The 22,135-nt window shown below is 42.9% G+C and overlaps 2 protein-coding genes across 5 annotated transcripts in view; both read right to left on the bottom strand.

Moving 5' to 3' along the window:
* Positions 1-568: 568 nt before the first annotated feature.
* Positions 569-9,787, bottom strand: exosc10 (exosome component 10). Its single transcript, XM_076742177.1, has 25 exons — positions 9,591-9,787; positions 8,843-8,979; positions 8,461-8,584; positions 8,266-8,370; positions 7,887-8,046; positions 7,659-7,767; positions 7,496-7,571; positions 7,296-7,406; positions 6,965-7,108; positions 5,726-5,916; positions 5,379-5,535; positions 5,034-5,182; positions 4,809-4,859; positions 4,562-4,673; positions 4,374-4,421; positions 4,207-4,282; positions 4,018-4,127; positions 3,834-3,926; positions 3,677-3,745; positions 3,475-3,580; positions 3,329-3,402; positions 1,220-1,400; positions 1,048-1,112; positions 884-960; positions 569-793 (listed from the first exon to the last, which is right to left on the bottom strand). The coding sequence occupies exons 1-25, from the start codon at positions 9,714-9,716 to the stop codon at positions 763-765; spliced, it is 2,682 nt and encodes an 893-aa protein (XP_076598292.1). The 5' UTR covers positions 9,717-9,787; the 3' UTR covers positions 569-762.
* Positions 9,788-15,222: 5,435 nt separating this feature from the next.
* Positions 15,223-22,135, bottom strand: part of cntn3a.2 (contactin 3a, tandem duplicate 2) — a 30,436-nt gene continuing 23,523 nt past the window's right edge. For 3 of the 4 annotated variants that reach the window (XM_076740574.1, XM_076740576.1, XM_076740575.1), the window contains 8 exons: positions 20,773-20,922; positions 20,502-20,572; positions 19,627-19,861; positions 19,009-19,118; positions 17,351-17,537; positions 16,968-17,080; positions 16,652-16,820; positions 15,223-15,470 (listed from right to left, as the gene is read on the bottom strand). In XM_076740574.1, coding sequence (XP_076596689.1) covers positions 15,373-15,470; positions 16,652-16,820; positions 16,968-17,080; positions 17,351-17,537; positions 19,009-19,118; positions 19,627-19,861; positions 20,502-20,572; positions 20,773-20,922 — 1,133 coding nt within the window. In that variant the 3' untranslated portion in view covers positions 15,223-15,372. Of the gene's footprint in view, positions 15,471-16,487; positions 16,821-16,967; positions 17,081-17,350; positions 17,538-19,008; positions 19,119-19,626; positions 19,862-20,501; positions 20,573-20,772; positions 20,923-22,135 lie in introns of those variants that run through there. The other variant, XM_076740577.1, reaches the window with a different exon arrangement.

Genomic DNA, 22,135 nt, shown 5'->3' with positions numbered 1-22,135 from the left:
CAGAGGACAGATCCTATTTAGGCTGTTATATTTCATAAAATATGCATCCATTTCTTGTTTGCCCAAGGCTGGCTCATGATGCTTACTGAACAGACAGGTCACAACCTTCCTGCAGTTGACTGCAACAGCAAAGAAATCGTAGGTAATTGTCAGACCAGAACAGAGAATAGTGGTTGCAGTCTGGTCTGAAACATGAGCGTCATTACCTTAATTGTTAAACATTATCACTATTAAAGGCACAGGTCGAGCAGACATGTTGAACATGCTGAGGTGTATAAATATAGCAGTTGAGAACTGCTCCAGGTTAAGTCAGTTACTTAAAATATTATTACATATTCAATACATTTGGATTGTTTAAATCATAGCACAGTATCAGATTTTATATGCTGATCAGGTTTTGTTTGTGAAACCTTAAATAAAAGCTCCAGCAGTCAGATAGATGTGGCAGAACACTTGAATAAATGTGCTAAGCTGCTTTCCAGCACTGTAAAGCATCAGATCACTGCACATACTTTTGGGACATATTCAGCAAATGTCCACATACTTCTGGCAAAATAATGCTTGAAACTCCTCTAAAATCATCTTTAATAAAGAGGTCTGTGCGTCCACATATTTACAAGGTAAACACTTTGAAACTCATGAAATATTGAAATACTGAATTTCACTGGTGAGAAGGAGAAACAGGGAACAATGTATCTGCAGGATGAAAAAAAAAAAAAAAAAAAGCTTTGAAATAAGACAGAAAATAGCATCAAAGAGATTTCATCTTTTGGGCCAGTTATGCCGGAATCCTCTGCAGAGAAAAGAAAGACAGGATGGTTAAAACACGGATGTTTGCACAGGAAACAAAAGCTCTTCTGTGTTTTGTCCACTGCGTGTTTACCTATCGGATTTTCCTGCCAGGAACGACATACTTCGGCCTCCAGCTCCAGAATTGGATTTTTGTCCCTTGGAAATTTTCTGTTGGACAAAAAATGTTAATTTACCAAACAGTAATAAAATAAATATTGTTTTAAAAAAAAAAAACAACAATGAGCAAACAAAAACCTTTTTCTTAAAATCATGGGCTTGCTGGTTCGGATCAAACTGTGTGCTCTCCTTTGATTTGGCACCTGTAAAGACAAAGGCAGCGCTTCATTAATGTGCGACAACTGTAACTGAATGTAAAGTAAGACTTGATCTGTCTGACGTGATTAAAAGAAAAACCCAACGCACATACCAGCAAAGACTTTGAGGTCTGACTGACTGTAGTCGAAGGGCTTGAAGCTGTCTTGGGGAGGCGCTTCTGTCTTCTGGGGCTTCTCTGCAGATTTCATCAGCTTCTTACTCGGTTTGGGAGTCGACTCTCCAACCTCACTGGCAACCCTCTCTCTTTTCTTTGCGCTGCCTTTTGCAGATTCCTAACGAAATTGATCGGCAACTTTATAATCAGTGCAACACTCAAAGCAAACATTTTAATGAATGAGTTCTTCACTGTGTGTATTTTTGTTTAACTACATAATGAACAGCGCTGGATGACTGTAACCAGCTATGGGACAAGTGGTGTGTGTGTGTGTGTGTGTGTGTGTGCAGTTTTCTTGTATGCGTAATCAAACAGCTCCCTTTTTATGAGGACTCTGGTAACCATTAAAATGCATGAAAGAACACATATCAAGGGAATCTTTGAGGAATTAAAGGAAATTATGAAGACATAATGAAACGAGCTGTGTTTGCCTTTGCTGCAAACTTAGCCAATATACTTCTTTGTACCACACTCACTCACTACGCAAGTCAACGGTTGATTCATTAGTGATGGAAACAGTCCTGCCTTTTTCTGCCATCTACAGGTTGAAATGTTTCCATGTTTGGACAAGAACTCCACTATAAGTGTCTCATCTGGTCAACTTGCGGTGACTCTGCTTCCCTCTGTTTGCATAAGACCGTGCTGTCAGTTATTTAATCCAGTTAAGGTTGGGTAAGTCGAAATAGCTTCATATTACATAACCACAGTCACGGCATAAGGTGTGAATGACGGCGGTGTCACCGCACAGAGGTTTCACCTTCAGGATTTCTTTGCTATTACAAACTTTAAACTAAGGTTTTAAACGGAAAACACGTTTTCTTCAAAGAGTTACCATCCTTATTTAGGAGTCTGAACGGAGGATTTTTATTTCTACAAGATGCTTGCTAAAGATATGTTTGTGCTTGCACATCAGACAAATTGTGTTTCCTTATGATATTATCTCCCTGTGATCTTTTCTGGTTTATTCGTCTGATTTGCTTAATTTGACCTGATGGCAGTTCATCACTTTCTGATGATTAACTGTCACTAACCAGTGATGTTGAAAACCAATCACAGCACACAGCCTTGATGATATCAGTCGTGATACCAGCGCAATAGAAGCTTTGGAAAACTGCAAAGCTTTCTTTCAAACTCAAATCAGACGAGAAATCTTCACTGCCAAGGCGCCGGCTGAAACTGACAGTCAGCCGGCAGAGCCAATATTTGCCTGCAGTTGGCAGGCTGACGAGTGTTACTTTCAAGTGCTGCTGCCAACACTTCTGACTCTAATGCATGCCACCAGACGGTGCCAACGGCAGGGAGCGCCTTAACACCAACTTTTTACTTAAGCCATCAACACACAGTGGATTACTGTGGTGCACGCCATGACAGTGTGCACCAGCGATTGATGGCTGACGGCTCACGCGGTGAAAAGCAGCGACAGGGAAGCGGGGACAGAAGAGACGGCGACCGTTCTTTCTGTTCTCGCACCGTGAACACAAGATGAAGCACAGGGACTATTGTCTCACTGAGCATTTAGAACAGAGAGGAAACACCATATGGCGGCGAGAACACTTAATAGTAACCAAGCGGGAAGTTGCCGAACGATACCCCAGTGAGATGGAGCTAACAGGAAGTGGGCTTTTGGGAAGACGGTGGCTGTTGCTGTTCCTCAGGAGGAAAAGAAAAGCGTTTGATGAGTGGAGGATGTGTCTCTAATGCTCCACTCCCACGCAGTGTGTTCTTCTTCCCCAGGCACACCATGTGACAGATATAAATATTAAAAGGCCACTAACATGCCGGTGGTTCACTCGCTTGTGAGTCACCGCGTTTATGCGCAGAAATGCCAGCCATGTCTCGAGAAAATGGGGGCCACTGCAGAGGGTTAAACTGGCTATTAAAGCACTATCTTTAATATGGTGTGCCAGGCTCTTGGGTGAATATAACTCATGTTTTTCGTAGATTTATACTTTCCCAATAGGGAATTCAACAGTGAAGTTGACAGAGTGCAAAGCCTATCTGAAGCGGCACAGAGGAAACGGAGGGACAAGAGTGCAAATGACTCACCGCTGCTTGCTGGCGAACAGTGGCAACGTTCTGGAGAGACTCCTGGTAGCTCTGTTTAGCCTTGTTTCTTTCCTCTGTGGAAATCGACACCATGAGGAAGAGTACTTTCAAAAAGTGTCAATTTAGAGCAAGTTAGACCCCATTACCTGCCACTTTCTTCGCATGATCCTTTGCTTCTTCCTTCACTTTCCTCTTGGTCTCTATCTCCTTCTGCTGCTGCTCGATGCTCTGCAGTTTCCATCTTTTACTGATCTGTAAGCGTCAGACGGCGCAGCCACGAACATTCGAACATGTAGTTAACGCAAATAACTCTGGATGTGCACGAACTGGATGGAGCTCTTTAATTACCTCGAATATTTTTGAGGATGGGTCAAACTTGGCATTCTTGCTGATATGCACATCACTGGAGGGTAAATACTGAAATCAAAAAGAGGGGAGTTGAAGGCTGAGTCCGGTTGAGTAAAATGCAAATAATACTGAAGGTTAATGCCTGGTCATCTCTCACCATTCTGAAAGGGTTTTCAAAAGACTCGATGATACGCCTGGCTTTCATTTGAGCCACAGGGAGGGACTCCTGGTCATTCCTTGTTTTCACCTCCTTCAAAAGGCAGCAGAGATCGCACATGAGGCGCCACCGACACGTATGAACTGACTGGCTGAATAAAGTCAACTCAAAAAAGGATCTGTACCTCAAACAGTGTGATTTTAGCTGCTGCCACGAGGCCGCTTGTTTTCTGTACATCAGCATCTATTTTGGGCTCATCATCTGAGAAGAGCACCCCTTGTTTCACAGGCAGCTCTGAAACCACATAAACGTGTTTAAGGCACTGATGATGTGTTTAAGCGTAATACACGACATGTACGATGATCAAGCTTACCATCAGGAGAAAAGGGGTGAAGCTCGCTCTCAGAGACCCTGGATGTATCGTGAGGACCAAACAAAGTGACCTCTGGCTGGAAAATGACACAAGACCACATTCATTACTGAACTACTGAACACACAAACTGAAACAAATCCATCTGGTTTAATCAGTTCTTGACCAACCTTCTTTATGGGTGTGAGTCCCTTCTTCTTTTGAGCTGCAATCTCAGCCTGTGTGAAGCGTAGAAAACATTGCCATGTTTGACTGATTTAAGCGCCTTTATTGACAAGTGACTTAACAACACAAACATTGAAATTCCATTGACAAAAAAAACATTATACCCCCTCTGCTGCCAGCCATCTTTTCTCACCTTAAGGAGAGGCATTTCTCTGGCCTGCTGCACAAGCAAATGGAGCTCATTGACCTGCTGCCTCACCAGCGGGGGTACAGGGTTACAGCAGGCAATGATGCCTTGAGGCTCTCTGGGAAGAAAAAAAAAAGAAGAAATATTGGCTTGGAGTTATGAATAAAAACACTAAATTCCAACTGCACTGAAGCGAGAACAAGTAACACTAAAAAACAAATGAAAATTGAAGTGGGAAATTGAATCCACTTACTTCGGCAGCTCCTCTGATATCTTGATCATCATATGAGTGGGCAGGACGTATCTGAACATACAAATAACACTTTATTGAAACAAGTGAAGGCAGATGTTGAAAGACATGAATGATTCTGAAATCAGGAGACAGTCATGAAAACACGTGGGTTGCAAAATCTTTCCAGGTGCGAACTATAAATAAGATTTCCAGAACAGAAAGTCCATCCCTTTCCAAAGAGCCTACCCGGTGCTTTCATCTTCCTGCCTGGCCAGCTTGTCCCTCCAGGCAAACAGCAGTCTGAAGGCAGTGAGCTGCTGGGTGTTAAAAGACCTTTTCTGCTTCCTCTGCAGCTCCAGATATGACTCCTCTGTGAATATAGGCTTCACATATTTCTGTATGGGGGGGGGGGGGCGGCACAGGGTGAATCGTGACAAATGCAGGAGATTGTGGTGTGGAAATGTAAAAATGTGAAAGCAATAAAAGAAACCGTGAAATTATTGGATAGAGAATAGTGGAATAGGAGTATAGAGGTTGATTGTGAAGTGTCAATTTAATCTTCATGATGTATGAAGTGAGGTTTGTGCTCACCTTCAGGGAAATGTCTTTGCTCTTGTTCCAGACACTCTGCAGAAGGCCGGGCTGCCCATGGTTAAAGTCCAACAGCTGCGCCCTCACACAGTCGTAGATGTACAGGAGGTAGTGGGTGTCTGTCCGGGCGTACTGCACCATCTCATCTGGCAAGGGGCTACAGGGCCAAAGTTATGTCACACTTTGTTATTTCAACGGCCCAAATCAATAATAATTCCAAGTATTTCAAGAGTAATGTTCTACCCAATCCTAAACACATGATGGGCTTTCTGGTTAAGAGATTAAAAACCACACAGTTCAACCTAAACAGTAATGAGCATCGAGCGGCCCATCAGTCATCTCCGTACCGAATCCTCCAGTCAGCCAGCTGGTAGCGTTTGTCTGAGCTCACATTGCAGAAGTGTGTGAGCAGGTGGTCGAGGGAATGTCTGGCCAGGTTCAGAGCTCGGCTGGCCTGATGCGTGTCAAAAAGTCTGACGACATACAAGCCGAAGTCCCTCTGGAGCCACTCGATGTCGGAGTCTGCGCCGTGAAACACCTGAGGCCAGGAAAGAAAGCACATTCGGCTGAGACCTCTTTGGTGAGGGGGCCTAAATTAAAAATAATAATCAAAAACTGGGGCCACACCATGGGAGAGTTTTCCATTTGGAAAATTTTCACAATCTCAGAAGTTCAAGCCCACACAGCACAGTTTTTCACAGGTATCCTACAGTGCGTGAGTCATAGCGGCTCCCACACACCACAGGACCCCTGCAGACTTTATTAAACACGTTGTGGGGCTGTGAGGCACCTCAAAGTTTTCAAGATTATATCTCTGCAAACTTCATATTACTCAATTGGTGACGATTTCTTCTCCAGGTTACTTTAGACAATCCAGATGCAACTGGTTCATACGCTATTCTGAGCGTCTTCAATTTCTTCTGCTTTAACAGCACATCCCCTCGAGGCCATTTTAATTAGATTTGTGAATGCCATGACACAGCTTTACAACACAGACCAACACAGCAAGGGGAACAAGTAGTCAGACAACCAGGCACGCTTTCTTGAAATACCCTCACTTAAATGATCTAAACCACTTATTAGAAAGTAAAACCCAAAAGGATTGCACCACAAATATCTGTCATAACTGTCTACTGCACTGTAGAACCGCCTGTTTTCTACATACTACTGTATGTCCACCTGGTCAAAGTTGAACCAGGGGTAACTCTGAGAGATCTAATGATTTTCTACATCTGACAGCTTCTGCATTTTCAAAAGAGTGGCTTATCTAATGCGATATGTGCTGATTTCAAGTCTGTGGCGTGGTTGCTGTGTGTGTGCATCTTGCAGCTGCCACATCCTCAGATTTTAGTGGTAAAGCTCCTGAATACATTGCTCATTCATAACGGAATGCACACAGGAAAGTTGGCAAGAACTATGAGATGAATCTAAGATTGAACAGAGATAAAAATAAAGCACATCCCTGTTAAAAACAGACAGTTTGCCCTTTCAAAGACAAATCTGATTAGATGTGCAATCTCATCCTCTCTTTAGACAGTCTATAGAACAGGATACAGGAACAAATGATTGGTATAGTGTTCCATTACCTTGACAATGGCCGGGTCAGTGAACGCCTCATTCAGGACATACATCTCACTGCGGAGCTCCAGGGTGTCGATGATGAAGTCCTCCTCTCTGGTGGAGATCTGCATCAGAGAGGTGAGGCCGAGGAAACTCCTGTAGGAGTGGTGCTGTGAGGGAGAACAGAGCGTCAGCAAAACATCTGCTTACACACTCAAGAACCCACAGGCTTTACCACAGCTTCAAATTGCTTGCTGCTTGGCTGTTGTATTGGATCACATTACATTGTACAGATACAGTCAATATCATATTGTGCCCAACCCGTTGTACATCTAAGAACTTCTTCTCATCTCTTACCTCAAGGTCCACTGCAAATTCAGACAATTTGCACAGCTTCTCATTCAGAGCCACCAGATCCTCCAGCGTGTCGATGAAGGAACACTTGGTCTCAGTCACTGGTTTGTACATCTAATGATAATAATAATAATAATCCACAAGCGACAGATTTAGTAGAAGCCAAAGCAACAATGAAAAATCATGAGATCACTGTGTCTTACCTGCGGCTCTGGCTTAGACAAAAGGCTTTCTGGTATTGTAAGATGGTCCAGCTCATACTGGTATGGGTGTGCAAACCTACATGGATCAGAATCATACATTTAGATGGACGACAAGAAACAGGAAAAGACAAAATGTTAATGTCGCACAAGGGACGCATCTTACATGTCTTCAACGTGTTCCTGAGTTCTCTGCTGGTGAATGAAGTCAGCCAGGGCAGCCGGGACATCGAGGTCCTCTGGTCTCTGTTTACGGATTTGTTTGTTGGTGAAGTCTACATTTGGAGGACAAGAGAGGGAATATGTTACGAATATGAGAGAGCTGAGATTATAACAAGTGACTGTTAAAACAACAACAGATGGGAAAAGCATGGGAGTGAAAAGTATGTCTTACAACAAGGAAGAGGCTTTTGTGCATTGGGCTTGATGAAGATCTTGGGAATAAACGGTGTGTTGCTGTTGTCAACTTTTTCCTTGAATTTCAGCTGAGGCCTCGCGACATTCTTGGCGTGGAGCAGCCGGAACATCTCTGATCGACTGCCAGAGCCCGTACCCTGATCAATAAAAGGATTGTTTACCACAAGGTGTGAAGCACTCGTGTGAATATTTATCAAGTGTTTAAAAAAACAAAACAAAACAAAACAATACAAAACAAAAAAACGCTCTAGTGCTTTAGTGCTTTAGTGCCAGGACTGGCACATAACGTTTCAGTTTGAACGCAGCCCAAAAAACTGGCATCTGCAGTATGAGAGCTGAGAGGTTAATTAGCCAACCTTGCGATTCCAGCTGGAAACGACAATCTTGGGCGGCTGAAACCCTGCAGGCATGACAGGCTGCTGACTCCTGTTCACCCCATCAGCTTCGTCAAGAAGAATCCCCTGGAAATCAGATCCACAAGATTGGTTAGTTTGCAAAGACTTTTTCTCCCACCCCCCCAAAGAAATCGGTACTAAAGCCAAAGGTCATACCACTCTTTCAAGGATGACGTCGTTTGAGTCCACAACCAAGTCAAACCTCTCCTCCAGCGCTGTGAGCTTGTTCCGGTCTCTCATGTGAGATCTGCAGCCGTGGTGCTGCATAATCTGACTCATGCTGAAACAACGACACAGCGACAAGAATCAAGCTACTCAACAAACCCAATCTTCTGTTTGCATGCGTAAGGCTCAGTCAGACTTGCTTCCACACTCAGCATCAAAACAGGATGTGATGTCATGGCTGTGATAAAGGTAATCAGGAAATACTTTGAGGAGCAATCATGCACAGGCTTTGCGTCTGTTTCATGGATGAGAAACAGGTGCAAGTCTAACTGAGCCAAAACTCAAAAGAAGTAACACACTTATATGTGGTTACCAGTGCAAAAGCCGATCTCCTTGACTCTCACAGAACTCCTGGAAGCCAGGGAAGCTCCGATAGAAATCATATTCATCTCCAGCTTGAGGCAAGGCGGCGGATGCTTTGGTGGCAGATAATACAGCACCCAATCCATACTGCAGAGGACAGACAGGCTGAGCTGTTAGTAAATACATCTTTCAATATGAACATGTGTAGTTTAATTATACATTTAGAGCGGAGACACACCGAATATATAATGCTGACTTGGCTTTTTAGTTTCATGTCATGTTGGGATTTTCAACACATGAAGGTTATTCCTGTACAGTGAAGCATGGCGGTAACAAAAGTTTACTTGTATGAATGTGATGGTTAAAAGATTAGCTAGTTCACATTTCACTAACAATGACATTCTTTTCATGGTGACTTGTTTTAGCTCTTTTAGAAATAACAACTATCAAGCTAGGTGGCTTTGAAAAGTAATTTTCGAATACCCTAATTTTCTTGCAGACCATGAAAACAGTTACTATGAGACAGGCATATTTTAAGCTAACTTAATTAGCTCTGCTCTCGTAATATCGACCGCTACCTTAACACTGAATTTGATAAATATCAACTCACATGCTGTACAAACATTTAGTAAGCTGTGTGTGTTTTCTATCACTACCTAACTTCTACTGTGACTGCAGCTCGAAGCCAACAGGCATTTCCACGTTGCTCACCTGACTGCTAGCCTCAACTCAGGCAGCAGCTACGTTAGTTCACTTACTTTAACAAAAGCATCCACGTCTTTAAAACCGGGACACAACTCGGTTTTTTCCTCGTCGGTGGTGTCTGAGGCGGTATCCTGAAGGCTACTGTTTGCAGAATTATTAGTCTTTGAAGAAGCCATCATCTAGTTTGATACTGTGTACATGTGAGCTACAGCGAGCAGCCTTTTCCTCACTGGTTCCTCCGGAGCTACTCGGAAAGCCGAAGCAGAGACAGCGCCACCGAACGGCTTGGAGTGGAAGGGCCGCACAGGCACGGCTATGGTCTGTACAATTTATTGAGATCTTATTGCAAGTATTGCAACATGATCTGATGTTAAATGTTTGAATCTACATCTGAACGTATTCCTAAAATCTTCTTTATTTTACATATCTACAACATTTGAGTTTTTTTTCCTTTGTTTTAATGTTTAATATGACCACTAAGACTGAGATTCAAGTCAAGACTGACCATGAATCTTGCCATTTTCCCACTGCATTGCAAGACTCTGGTTTGGCGAGTGTACCCATTCAATGCAGTGACACTGCAGACAGCCTTATCTCCGGTCTTGGCTCACGCATGGAGTGCTGCACCAGGACGCCGCTGCCATGAGGGGGCAGTATTGACATTTGCAATCTGCACCTACGGCATCTGCACTGTGTTGCGGGCATGTAGGGAGAAGTGATATACACCAATCACGTCTTAGCCAGTGTCTCTAGAAGAGCCGTCTAAACCATATCTGAAATCAAAGCATTCTGCTGTATTTCAGCGATAGAGGTTACGCTAAGGATATAAAAATCATGCACAAGTCCCTTGCCCTTTGTGTCTGGTGTAAAAAGAAGTAACGGTAGCCTTGTGTTGTGATTCAGTGATCAATAGCATGTGAAGAGGCATTGGTGGAGTATTGACACATCAGCTCATTATGGATGATCTGTGGTGTGTAGGGAGAAACCGCTCTTTTCTTCACTTCCCATTCCTATTGATCTCTTCACAGGGTCCTCTGCCTCTTATTATCTTAAAAGCATCTCTGCAACACTGGCTTAATCAATATTTCACAGCAGCTTCCCATGTCATTCCGTTGTTTTAGTGGAAAGACTTCAGCAGGTACATATAATGCAAGAAATGCATCAGTATTCTTTGCAAAAGCTACAGTGCAAAGCCAAATGCTTGATACATGTTAGTTTGAGACTCCTTCAGATATTGCAGGTAATGTTCATGCTCAAAACATCACATACTCTCTGGTGATAGCCCTTATTATAAAACCAAATGTATATGCTGCAAAAATCATTGCAAACGTGTTCTTTATCCACTGAATAGGACATTACTGTTGCCTTTTATTCTCATTTATATGCTTTTTCACAATATTATGCATTTTATAGCTTTGATGGCATCCCAAAGCACCACTCACATTCCTCCTGCAGTAAAAGACAGTAAAACTGCTGATGCTGAAAATGACACCGCACCACACACACATAATTCAAAAGAAGAAAAAAATCCAAGAGAAAATCCTCAGTGAATTGTTTTTATTAACTCCCTCATTTAGAAAACACGAATGCACCAAACGATATCATACATGCACAGCTTCAGCATATCAAGATCAGCTGATGACTTTTCAATGTGAAAACGTTACTGCCACGATCTCACGGAGATCACCTGGACATCAAAATACTGAGGAGTCGCAGCAGAAAGGCCAAGCGTTGTCACCCAGAGCAGTCCTTCATCAATCTCTGTGGAATTACAAATTTTGGGCAACTCGTTTATTCATTTTCTGATCAATTCTGCCCCTTCTGATCTTGAAAGCAGCATGAAAATTGTATTGGTATAAAAAGACAAAAAGTACAAGTAGATAGTGCTGCTTGTTCTATCGACTGTGCACTGGCCGACTACCCTGTAACAGGTAGTGTTTGTGTCATTGCACCAAAAGGCTGTGTGTGATAGCAGCTGCTAAGAAATGTTACTCTATGCTCATGTATTTTTCAGATTCTGGGTTTGACTGAGAATTACATTTGGAAGTAGGACACCACGGTTTGGTCTCCCAGTTGGGGGCACTGCTTCAAATCACAACAAAATACATACAGTATGTACAGTGTACTGTATGAAGGCAAGCGAGATCTCATCACACTGGCTCTTGAACCCGCTGACCCTGGCTCTTACAGGTTATTTTCAAGCAACACTTGACCTTTGTGCAGAATTTTTCGAGGAACCAAAGAAAAAATCAGGAACCATATCAAACATTAAAACAAGAGGAAATCAAAGTCCAAATCCAAACATCTCCACAGTACTGATACGTTACAAAACAAAGAGGTTGGCAATGCTTCTATGTAGCCAAGACACAAGTTCATAAACTGCAATGTTGTCTTTTTTCAGTTCAGTAAAATCGATAAATCAGCCAGAAAGATGCATTTCCCGTGTAAACATTTGTTATCTTAACAATGACATTCTGTGATGAAAGGATGTGTACAGATTAACCACACGTAAAGCCACAAAAACAATGTAACAGGATTCAAAGACTGCTTTCTGGAAGTTATTAACACTCATCGGGGAGGAAAACCTTTCGTCTTCACATTTAATACAAACTGTACCCTGCAAGGTGCACCTGACCTGGCCTTCCATTCTGGAGCTCCTTTGCACTGGCAATCCATGCAAATGTGATAGAAAAACAGAAATTTCAACTCAAACTCATTTTTGTCTGCCTCCCATACTGACCTTGTATAACTGCATTTGAATGTCTGCAGTGTTTCTGATGCCTGAAGCCCTGAACCATAGTACAAGAAACAAGTTTAAACTATTTTTTTTCCCCAAATAGCAGAACGTTCCTCTTGAAAACAGTTGTTCATGACACCATAAGGTAAGGCATTAACCACACAGACACACACATGCGCGCACGCACGCATGCACGCACACACACACACACCCTTGAATCTTCCTGGTGTCAACTTGATGGAATTGTCCTGATTTAGTCCTCTCTAAATCCTGATATATTAGTCTTGCGTGGGTGTCATTAGAACCATTACTCCTATGCCCTTTCCCATAGAATCCCCTCAGGCCTGCTCTAATTTACTAAGATATTTTAATGTCTGCTAAATCACGGCACATATCAGGCTCTCCATTCGTCAAGTCGGACTGTTAAATAGACCCTTGTGTTGGGTGCTGACAGATGTGTGATCTATCTGCTCCTGCCACTATAGGGCTATTGAAAGGTTGGATGAAGCAGGTCTGAATACCTGAGCAGTGGGGTTTCGCTGAAATACATAAATAAACAATGACAACACATACTACACAAAAAGCCAATACAACTGACAAGAAAGGACAGATTCACAAAGTATTAAATCACAGCTGACCATACATTTTGCCAAATAATGTCTAAGCTGGTGGCTAGATTTCAATTATCAGACTGGCACAATTGGCAGCACTTTAAGCCTCTCATCTCGACGGCGATGGCTGATGATGCGTGTTGACTGGCACAACTACTCTGTGTTGCCCAGATGGATGAAGACTAGGGCTGCAAACAATGATTATTTGCATTTAGTCAAGAAAAATGCACAATCTCCCCAGAGCCCAAGGTGCTTTTATCGACACTCCAAACTCATGGCCACTACGAATTCTGGATTGTGATTGGTGGCTGGGGACCCCTTTGAAACTAAGCACTTCTGACACAGGTGTTTTATAAATGAACGCACTAGTGTTGAAAAGTGATGTGACAAAATCATCTGAACTCAAGGTGAATGTAACATTTTCAGACCATCTTTCAAGCACATCTCAGTTTTCATCAGCAGATGGAGTCCACTCAGCTGAGTGACTGAAGTGAGGAACATTTGAGCAAACTCCATCTGCTGATATAGATGATGTCTAAAAGCTCTGGATAAAGCTAGTAAGTGGACATTGAGCTGAGATCATTTTGTGAAACTATTGTTCCAGAGGTCAAGAATGAATTTTCACACTCTAAAAGAATCACACTGCTTCTCTCTGCTCTTGTAGTTTGACGATTTGAGTGCGATCAGTGAAACTACCCTTTAAAGGAACATTTGAACGTTTTGGTAAATATGCTTATTTGCTTTCTTGCTGAGAGCTAGATGAGAAAGTCGGAAATGGGACACATTATCAGACAACAAACATACTGTTTCACTTGGTTGTAAAAACACGGATCTATAAAACCTCTGCAAGTCAGGGTTAAGCACCTCCACCCCTCCAGCAGTCAGAAAGGTGTGGGGGAGGGGGTTTCCGAAGCCGTTCGACTATCTGACATGCACCTCTGATGAATTATATCGCGTCCTTAGAGACGCACAGGACATAACTTGTTAATCAGTGAGCTTCCCAGGTGCTGCAAGGCGCATTTGTGAACGTTGGACAGAGCAGGGCTAACTGTTTCCCCCGTTTCCTTTATGCTAAGCTAAGCTAATGGACCCCTCCCTCCATAACTAACACACAGATGTGAGAGTGGCATCAATATTCACATCTAACTCTGCAAGAAAGTGAATAAGATTTCTTCTCCAAAAGTGGAGCTATTCCTGTCAACATGATTTTACAGTTCGTGGGGGTTTTGACTCTCCTGCAGGTCTGCATAATCAGACTTCATTCTACCGAGGGTCTGTAACCAAGCTAAACTCTCAGCCCAGCCTTATGAAATGAACCCCTTCCTACTATCCTACTCCTACCAGTTACCACTGTAAAAAACAGCACAAGTGGGATAAAACATGTTACTTACTCACTGATTGGCTTTTGGCACGTGGCCACAGTATAAAGTGGGATAATACCCTCCGAGTGGAGTCCATGGAGTCAAATGGATTGCAATCGAACGTACATCTTGTCGAGTATGTTTGGCATTTTTTCCTTGATAGATGACTTAAATGATACGCTGTTAATTATTTTCTGTCAACTGACTGATTGTTTCAGCGTTAGTGTTGAAGGAAATACACTGGCAGTTCTATACCTCTCCCACCACTGCTGTGTACAGGCAGATGTAAACTTTGAATGCAGAGAAAAGTCCAATGCATCAATCAGCGGCGAACACAATAACTGGTGTGAGGCATTAAAACCTGTCGGAGCCCTCATGGTACATTCAGCTCTCCACAATCAAATGATAAAAGTAATTGGCTAACACCGGCACCGTGAGCTGTTTTATGAGTTTCATCTGGGACACAACCAACTTTTAATGGAGCGCAGAAGGATGAAGGTGGCTGCAGTATGTGCTGAAACACTGAGTATCACTGACTAGTGTCTTTAAGTGACGGCGTTACAGGAATCTCCAAAGGCACGGCCACGGGTGAATGAACATGTTCCGACTCGCCAATTCAGATGTAGAGAGGAAAAGTGAAAATATTCCAAAATACAAAACACAACTTCTCATCACGGCCCTCTGCAAGGTACACCAAGACCTTCAGTAAGAAGAAACAGTGAGGAATAAAATGTTGAGGAAAGAATGTAGCTATCTTAGCAATAACAACGAGAAGGCTGAAACTACTTTGGCACATGAATGGAAGTAAGGCATCTGTATCATTCGAAAAAAGAGTTGAAATGGAGCATTGTTCCCTACCCGGCAGAAACGTCAAAACAGACCCGCGTTAAGAAAAAAAAAAAAAAAAAAAAAAAAAAAAGCCCAAGCCTTTACTGTTAACGAAGAGTCTCTGACAGCACGCTCCAACTTTGTGCTGCCTCATACCCGCAAACTAACACTGCAAAATAGTATGTGGTCACCTCCAAAAATGAGAGAGAGAGAAAAAAACTAAATCAGCGACTTTCACAAATTTAAGAAAAAAGAACCAATAAGAAGTTTGAAAAACACAGCAGAGTTCGTCATTGTGTCACGAAGTTGACCTGAATGTTGATATTGCGATGGCGAGGAGCAGGGAGAGGGGGAAGATGTCCAAACTCCTGGCTCTTGAGCCGCGGGCACTCATACCTACAACACACACACACACACACACACAAAAAAATGATAAACTACTGGTAAACCTGCTGGAAGAAGCAGACAGCTTGCAGCACACCAACACTTCGACCTGAAATACTAACTTTCTAACTGAAAAGAACGTCAAATCCTGTGCAGGGGTGGATGACCTGACTAAGCCGTTTTGGTGCCTAAACTTAACCAAACTGTGTCTGCTTTCAGGCTTTCTGGCAGAAATCCCCGAAGGGAAACTTTCCCATCAGCATGTGCCGCAGAGGTACTTAAAATGTGGTAAAAACTAATTTATGTCCCAGCTTATGACTGCAACTGTAAAAAATGTATTAGGGTTGTAAAGGGACTACGAGCTTGATGCAGTTTGCTCTCTTCACTAGTCTCTCATGCATGATTTAAGTGACTCACTTAACTCTTAGGGATCACTAAGTATTTTCCTGTAATGACATAATATCCATATGAAACAGTTTCCCTGGTAGAATATATATTATTGATGCACACCTGAACCACATCTGCACATCCGATGTTTCAGAGCTACTAGTTAAACACAGCGCTCTGTTTGACCTGCTAATGTGTTTTGCCCACATCTTTTTCTTTGCAGTATGAACATCTTGGGGGGAAAAAAAGCCTATTTTTCAAATGAAATTTAAAAGAAAAGCCAATGTGGAATTCTATCTCTCTCAACTGCTGTTTTCAGGGATTCAACACAGAATATCAACAATGCAAATTAGCATTTAGAGCAGAAAGAGGAGCCCCCTGGAGTCCCACAGGACAGTAATAGCATCTAGTAAAAGAGGAAGTCAACCCCTGCGACAGAGATGGATTGCACTGCATATTTCAGCAAAATATAAGCCTGGAGGAGCTGAACGGGGGCGGCTGGTGACGAATGTAATGGTGAGTCAACGGAGGACAAAATGTTTGTGTCCGGTTTAAGAAGTGCTAAGTGACTTAATTTCAGCATGGATAAACAATACAAAAGCACAAGTTGAGAGAGAGAGAGAGACTGAGTGAATATACTGTACATGTCAAATCTCCCCACTCCGCTGTGCTCCTCTTCAACATGGTGGCGTCAGCATATTTCAGTGATACGGCGTACAGAGGCAATACAGAAAATATATATAGCCAACCCCAGATTATTCCTCGAACTTTCCATTTTTAACCACGACAACCCTGAGCGAGCTTACTTAGTTGGTGGATGCGTACGGGGTCGGAGGCCGGGCCCAGCCCTCCTTCACTCAGCGTCTGGATGTGGATGATGTAGTCGTCCTCTTCCTCGGCGAGGGTCAGCTCTGCTGTTGAGTTGGGTGTTGTGAGTGTGTTTACCTCTTTGTGTCTCTGTCTCCTGTACGACAGCTGAATGGGGGGGGTGGGGTGGGCAAGGTGAGTGACACATTGTAAACATGCAGTCTAACAGGCTGGCTGCTTAGAGGGGCAGGGTCCACTCTTTCCCTCAGTCGGATACATAAGAGGAATAAACATAACTGACAAGCTAACACTCACCTGGTATCCTGTGACTTCTGCTTCTGATTCCATCGCCACCACAGGTTCCCAGTAAAGAGACAGCTGTGAGCCAATTAGGGTCCATTCAACATTCAGCGGCGGCTGGGCTGGTGCTGCACGATATAAAAACAATTCATGGCTGTATGTCAGCACAGAAACACGTCACTGTCACATCATTATGTAAGAATGATCACATTTCTCTCATGAGAAAAAAATGCTTCCAGGCTTCCAGGAATGAGACCAGAGGTAGAAATTGTTTCCTTTATCTTTCTCCTGCTTTGTAGGGGTGACTAAGAATAGACTTTTCACCTCTGAATTATAATCATTGAGGACAAAAAATCAAACATTCGAGCAGCAGGGCGTCCTGGGTGCTGCAAACTTACGGGGCTTTTTTGTGGTGACATTGATTGCGGGGAGGAAGGGGCCAGTGCCCGCTGTGTTGAAAGCGCTGACCGTCAGGAAATACTGCGTGTTTCCTGCCAGGCCGCTCACTGTGACCGAGGTCTGGTTCCAAGGCACCCTCACCTTCCCCATGGTCTCTGGTTTAGTGTCGTCCTCCCAGTAAACCACCTGTTTGACACGGAGAGCATGCCATCTGGCATTTAAACCCCGATACATGGCTTTGGATCAGAGAAAATGTTTTTCACATACAGCACAACAAAATATCTGCAGTTGTTTTTGATGTCTTGGGGGAATGCGATGTTGTTAAATGATCGCCGCTGGCAGAATCCTTTAAGGAAGATCACATTTCCTTTCCAGAGGGATATTTGATCTGACATTACAAAGTCTTTGCTAATGGACTTTTACAGCTCCTACAAATGTTTCACTGTTGTTCAGACACTACTGAAAGAGTGACACATCAGAGAAGCTATTAAGCATCCTTTTCCTAATCAACTAATCTATTGATTCTTTTCATCATTAATAAATGATTGAGTCATTATAATATAAAAAATACGCACAGAAAACGCCAATTGAAATTCCCAAAAGTGCACGATGACACCACAAAACCAACCAGCAGTCAACAACACAAAGGTACTGAATTTACAATCATCCAGCAATAAGCAGCAAATGCTCATATGTGAGTAGCTCGGACCACTTTGGTGTTTTTGGTTGATGACTGAATTGGTGGTGCGTCACACGGCGGCATGTACTATTTATTTTTCCACTAATGAAAATGGAACAGAAATATTCCTGATTGATACTAACTACAATTACCAAACCTAAAATAAGTGAAAATTTTGTTATCGCTCCTTCTACCCTTCAAACTGAGAATAAATGACAAAACAACATCCACCCCGCCTCCACCCATCTACTTTTCTATCATCATTATTCAGCGTGAGCTGATGTTGACATCGCCGGGGTAGCTCAGATCCGAAATGTCACGACGGCTTATTTTCCCTGATGGGAATATTGAAACAACTTTGATTTTACTGAGCAAAAGAATCACAACAACATCTTTGAGTAAAGCTCTTTGATCACCCTGATTATTAAGTGCGAATTATGCAGGTGAGGCAATCAGGCTGTCCCAGTTTTTGAAGGTAAAGTAGAATGAAATCTACTGTTTTGGGTTGAAAACGCTTAATATTCCTATTTCAATTAGCGAACAATGACTAAAGACTGAAGACTGATTCCCGCGGTGCTGCTGTGCTCCACTGTAAAAACACTTAAGTCTTAATCAGCTTTCAGCATCATCCCACGGGTTTTCGGTGCGGTACGATAGCGTTTCTTGGCGTTCTGACACGAGGTGTGGTATAGTATTGCAGCACAGACTATCATGCAGCTCTGCATCATGATACCCCATACAGCAACTGACAGCACCATGAAAAGACTTCTCTTGAAAACTCGGTGACATGTTTTCCTGTCGCCTCGATACAAAGAACTGTATAATTTTGGCTGTAACAGTCGCCCAACTCAGACAGCCATTTCCATGGCGACGGGGAGTTTGGAAGTGATGGTTTTGAGGTACAACAGGGGTGATGACAAGCATTTGAATTGTGTTGTGTGTGTGATTTCTATTTCCATTTAAAAGGGTAAAATGTACCTCATAGCCCAGAACCCTTTCAGGGGTGAAGGAGAGAGCCTGCCAATTCACCTCAATCTCAGAGGCTGAGACACTTCTGGCCCAGACTCCCGCTGGCATCCCACTTGGCTCTGAAAACAGACAACAGGAGACTGAGCATTGCTGCCTTCTTCCAACAGCACAGAGACGAGCAGAACAAATCTCTTCGATTTTTACATTTATAACAGTGTGCCATTCTTGTTGATCCCTACTTGGATGAATCATCACACACAGGTGCTGCTGGTAAATAGACCAACACTACACTACAGACTGACCCCCTCTCAGCATGCTGAGAGGCAGCATAGATCTAAATGCCAACCGGTTTTCACTGTGGCATAGCTATTCAGAAGAGCAGTGATATTTGCAGGCAATCAGCCTATCCTAACATAAATGTGCTGCAATCCTTTTCCCCCAAAGTTTCCTACCCATTTTTACTTGTAAAAAGATTTCCGCCGATTTATTTTCCGGCATGACTCTTCCTTTTCATGCAGGAAAATAAATGCCACTTCCTTGAAAACCATTTCCATGATCCTTGCCCTTTTCACAAACAGAAAAATGTTTGTAGCTTTTCAAAGATCCCACTCACGTTCATTCCCTTACCTATCTCTGCAGAGTAGATGGTGACCACGGGGCTGAAGGGACCCTGCCCTTTGCTGTTGTAAGTGCCAACTTTGACATGAAACGGAGAGAAAGGTGCGATGCTGTCGTTGCGGTACACGTAGCGCGATGCGCCCGGGGCAGAGGTGGCCACGTGGGTCCAGCTAACTTCTCCGAAGGCGCGGAAAGCAATGATGTAACCAAAGCTTTCACCATTCTGTAGTTCTTCGGGGACAGGCTGAGAGTGAAACACAAAACTATAGTGATATTAAAACATATACAAACCACTCACGTTCACCCCGCTGCTGGGCTGACACAATCACCACCCACTCACATGGTGCCAAGAGAAGAGCTTGACCCACAAATTGCTTTTGTGACCCACCTGACGAAATGAAATGAGCAGTAAAATGCCATTTAAAAAAAAATCTAAAGCTCATTACAGAACGTCCGTGCAGCTTTTAAAATGAAACGGTATTCCTGATTTTAATGAAATGAGAAAACTGAAATAATGAGATAGCTTTAGCCAGCTAATGACTTCTTTAATATCAACATGATTTTTCAACTACCCAACTTGTTTCAGATTTGACTAAACAACAGCGACTGACCGCAGATCAACGCCTCATAAGTGACAATAATTGTCAGACTCAGTGTTCTGCTTGTGTACACATCGCTGCTGCCTTACATGCAGACTCTGTAACTAAGAAATTACAACGACTTCAGCGCCAGGCTTCAATTGACCCAAAATTTATGATACCCACGAGCCAAAGAGAGAAGGGGTTTTGATTTAGTGAGAAATATTAAGCACCTCACTCAAGGATAAAGAAGATTAACTGTAGCCACTCTGAATCACAGGCTAGAACACAAGACTGATGACTTACCTCCCATGTGATGACCAGTTCAGATCTGCTTCCGCCTCCTCCACCCACGTCACCTGGCGCTGCATCAGGAACTACACAACACAAACCTTATTCACGCCTCCATATAAGAAACACTTAAGGCTTTAGAAAGTTGTGCAAAAAGAGATGGTGGGATGATCCGAAACCAGCTGTTTTATTTTTGTTTCTTTCTTTGCTGTTTGAGGTTTTGATATTTTCTATCTGATCAGGATGAATGATTCAAGGGGAAAATGGGGAGTTGCATTGGCTGTACCTGCATCCTCTGTCCTGGTCTTCACTGACACAGGGCTGGGTTCTCCAACCCCAACACTGTTTCTGGCCAAAACCCGAAACTCATACTCCACCCAGGCATTGAGGTCCACCACAGTGGCTGTCAGTGTGTTCCCATCAATTATCTCGGGGACTGGAAAAAAAACAGGGAAAACTGAATAGAGAAGACAAATCATTGAACACATATGTCTTAAGCAGCGTAGCCTGGTCCATAATTGCCCTTCTGAGGAATGTCAGAGGAGCTTTGGCTGTGAGTCTAGACTCCTAAAGGTCTGCTACACATAGAGAAAACAGGTAAGATAAGGCGGGGTTACCTGTCTGTGTCTGTAACACTGTCTTCTTTAATGTGAACACTGGGGGTGCCGGTCCTTATTATTATCCTTTGAAATCCTAAACAGTGACTTTAAACGTATGTTAACAGACTTTCTGGCTACTTGGGGGCAACTTAAAGCTATAAACACAACGCTGACTGGTGCTGGTATTATCTATCACTTTTATGCTGCTTTTTTTGAAGCTGCCAGCAAACAGTTGCCTATCATACATCCAGTGGATACGGAGCAACATTTCATTTAGAGTTGTGTTGCTCAGCATCTGCTAAATCTAAGCTGGACACTCTCTCCTTCGAGCTCTGTTTTTGCAAGTTGAAAAACTAAAGCGATGAGCTGAAAGCCTACAGACCTGCAGAGTCTGGTGATAATTATCTTTGGGTTCATCATTACCAGCGACCCCTTTCACATTACACATAGTCATTTGATTGTTTATTAAAATAAAAATATTCATTATAGCAACTTTAACTTGACCCAACTTTGCCCTTTTTTTTCCATCTTGTTTCCTAGGAATCACAGCTAACAACTAATAAAACAAAATAATTTACTTCATTACATTACATTCATTTGACAGCTGCTGCTGTCCAGAGCAGCTTGTAATATGCGCCTTCCACTTCCACAGGAACAAGAGCTAGATGCCATCCAAACAGACTTGACTTCTCTTAAGCCAGCGATTCTCAAACGCCCATTCAGAAGCCAAAGAAAGTAAATGTCCCCCACTCCACAATTTTGGTCACTCATTAACAACAATATGGGAAGCAACTAATAAAAGAAGATCCAAGTTGATTTTTAGTGAGATAAACATTTATTTTCCCTAAATAAATCCTATTAACTAACTTAGCTTCATGCCCCCAGTTTGAGAGCCACTGGTTTAAGCAGACGAAATGGATTCTGGGTTGAGGACTGAGGTGTAAAGGTCATTAAAATGGATTAAATGGGATCATGTAAAAGCAGAAACAATAACCTCTAGCTCTCTTGAGGAAGACCCTGAAACCCTCCCATCTCCAGAGCGTTCGCTCT

This window comes from Chaetodon auriga, chromosome 10, assembly GCF_051107435.1.
Source record: "Chaetodon auriga isolate fChaAug3 chromosome 10, fChaAug3.hap1, whole genome shotgun sequence".
Lineage (NCBI taxonomy): Eukaryota > Metazoa > Chordata > Actinopteri > Chaetodontiformes > Chaetodontidae > Chaetodon > Chaetodon auriga.
The sequence above is the reverse complement of the archived record's forward strand: the minus strand, read 5'-3'. Positions and strand labels throughout refer to the sequence as shown.

Excerpts from the sequence above, each read along its gene's own strand:
- exosc10 (XM_076742177.1), bottom strand. The coding sequence starts at position 9,716 with ATGATGGCTTCTTCAAAGACTAATAATTCTGCAAACAGTAGCCTTCAG. Across the intron at positions 8,980-9,590 it reads ACGTGGATGCTTTTGTTAAA|TATGGATTGGGTGCTGTATT; the intron begins GTAAGTGAACTA and ends TGTCCTCTGCAG. Across the intron at positions 5,183-5,378 it reads GCAAAGACATTTCCCTGAAG|AAATATGTGAAGCCTATATT; the intron begins GTGAGCACAAAC and ends CCCCCCATACAG.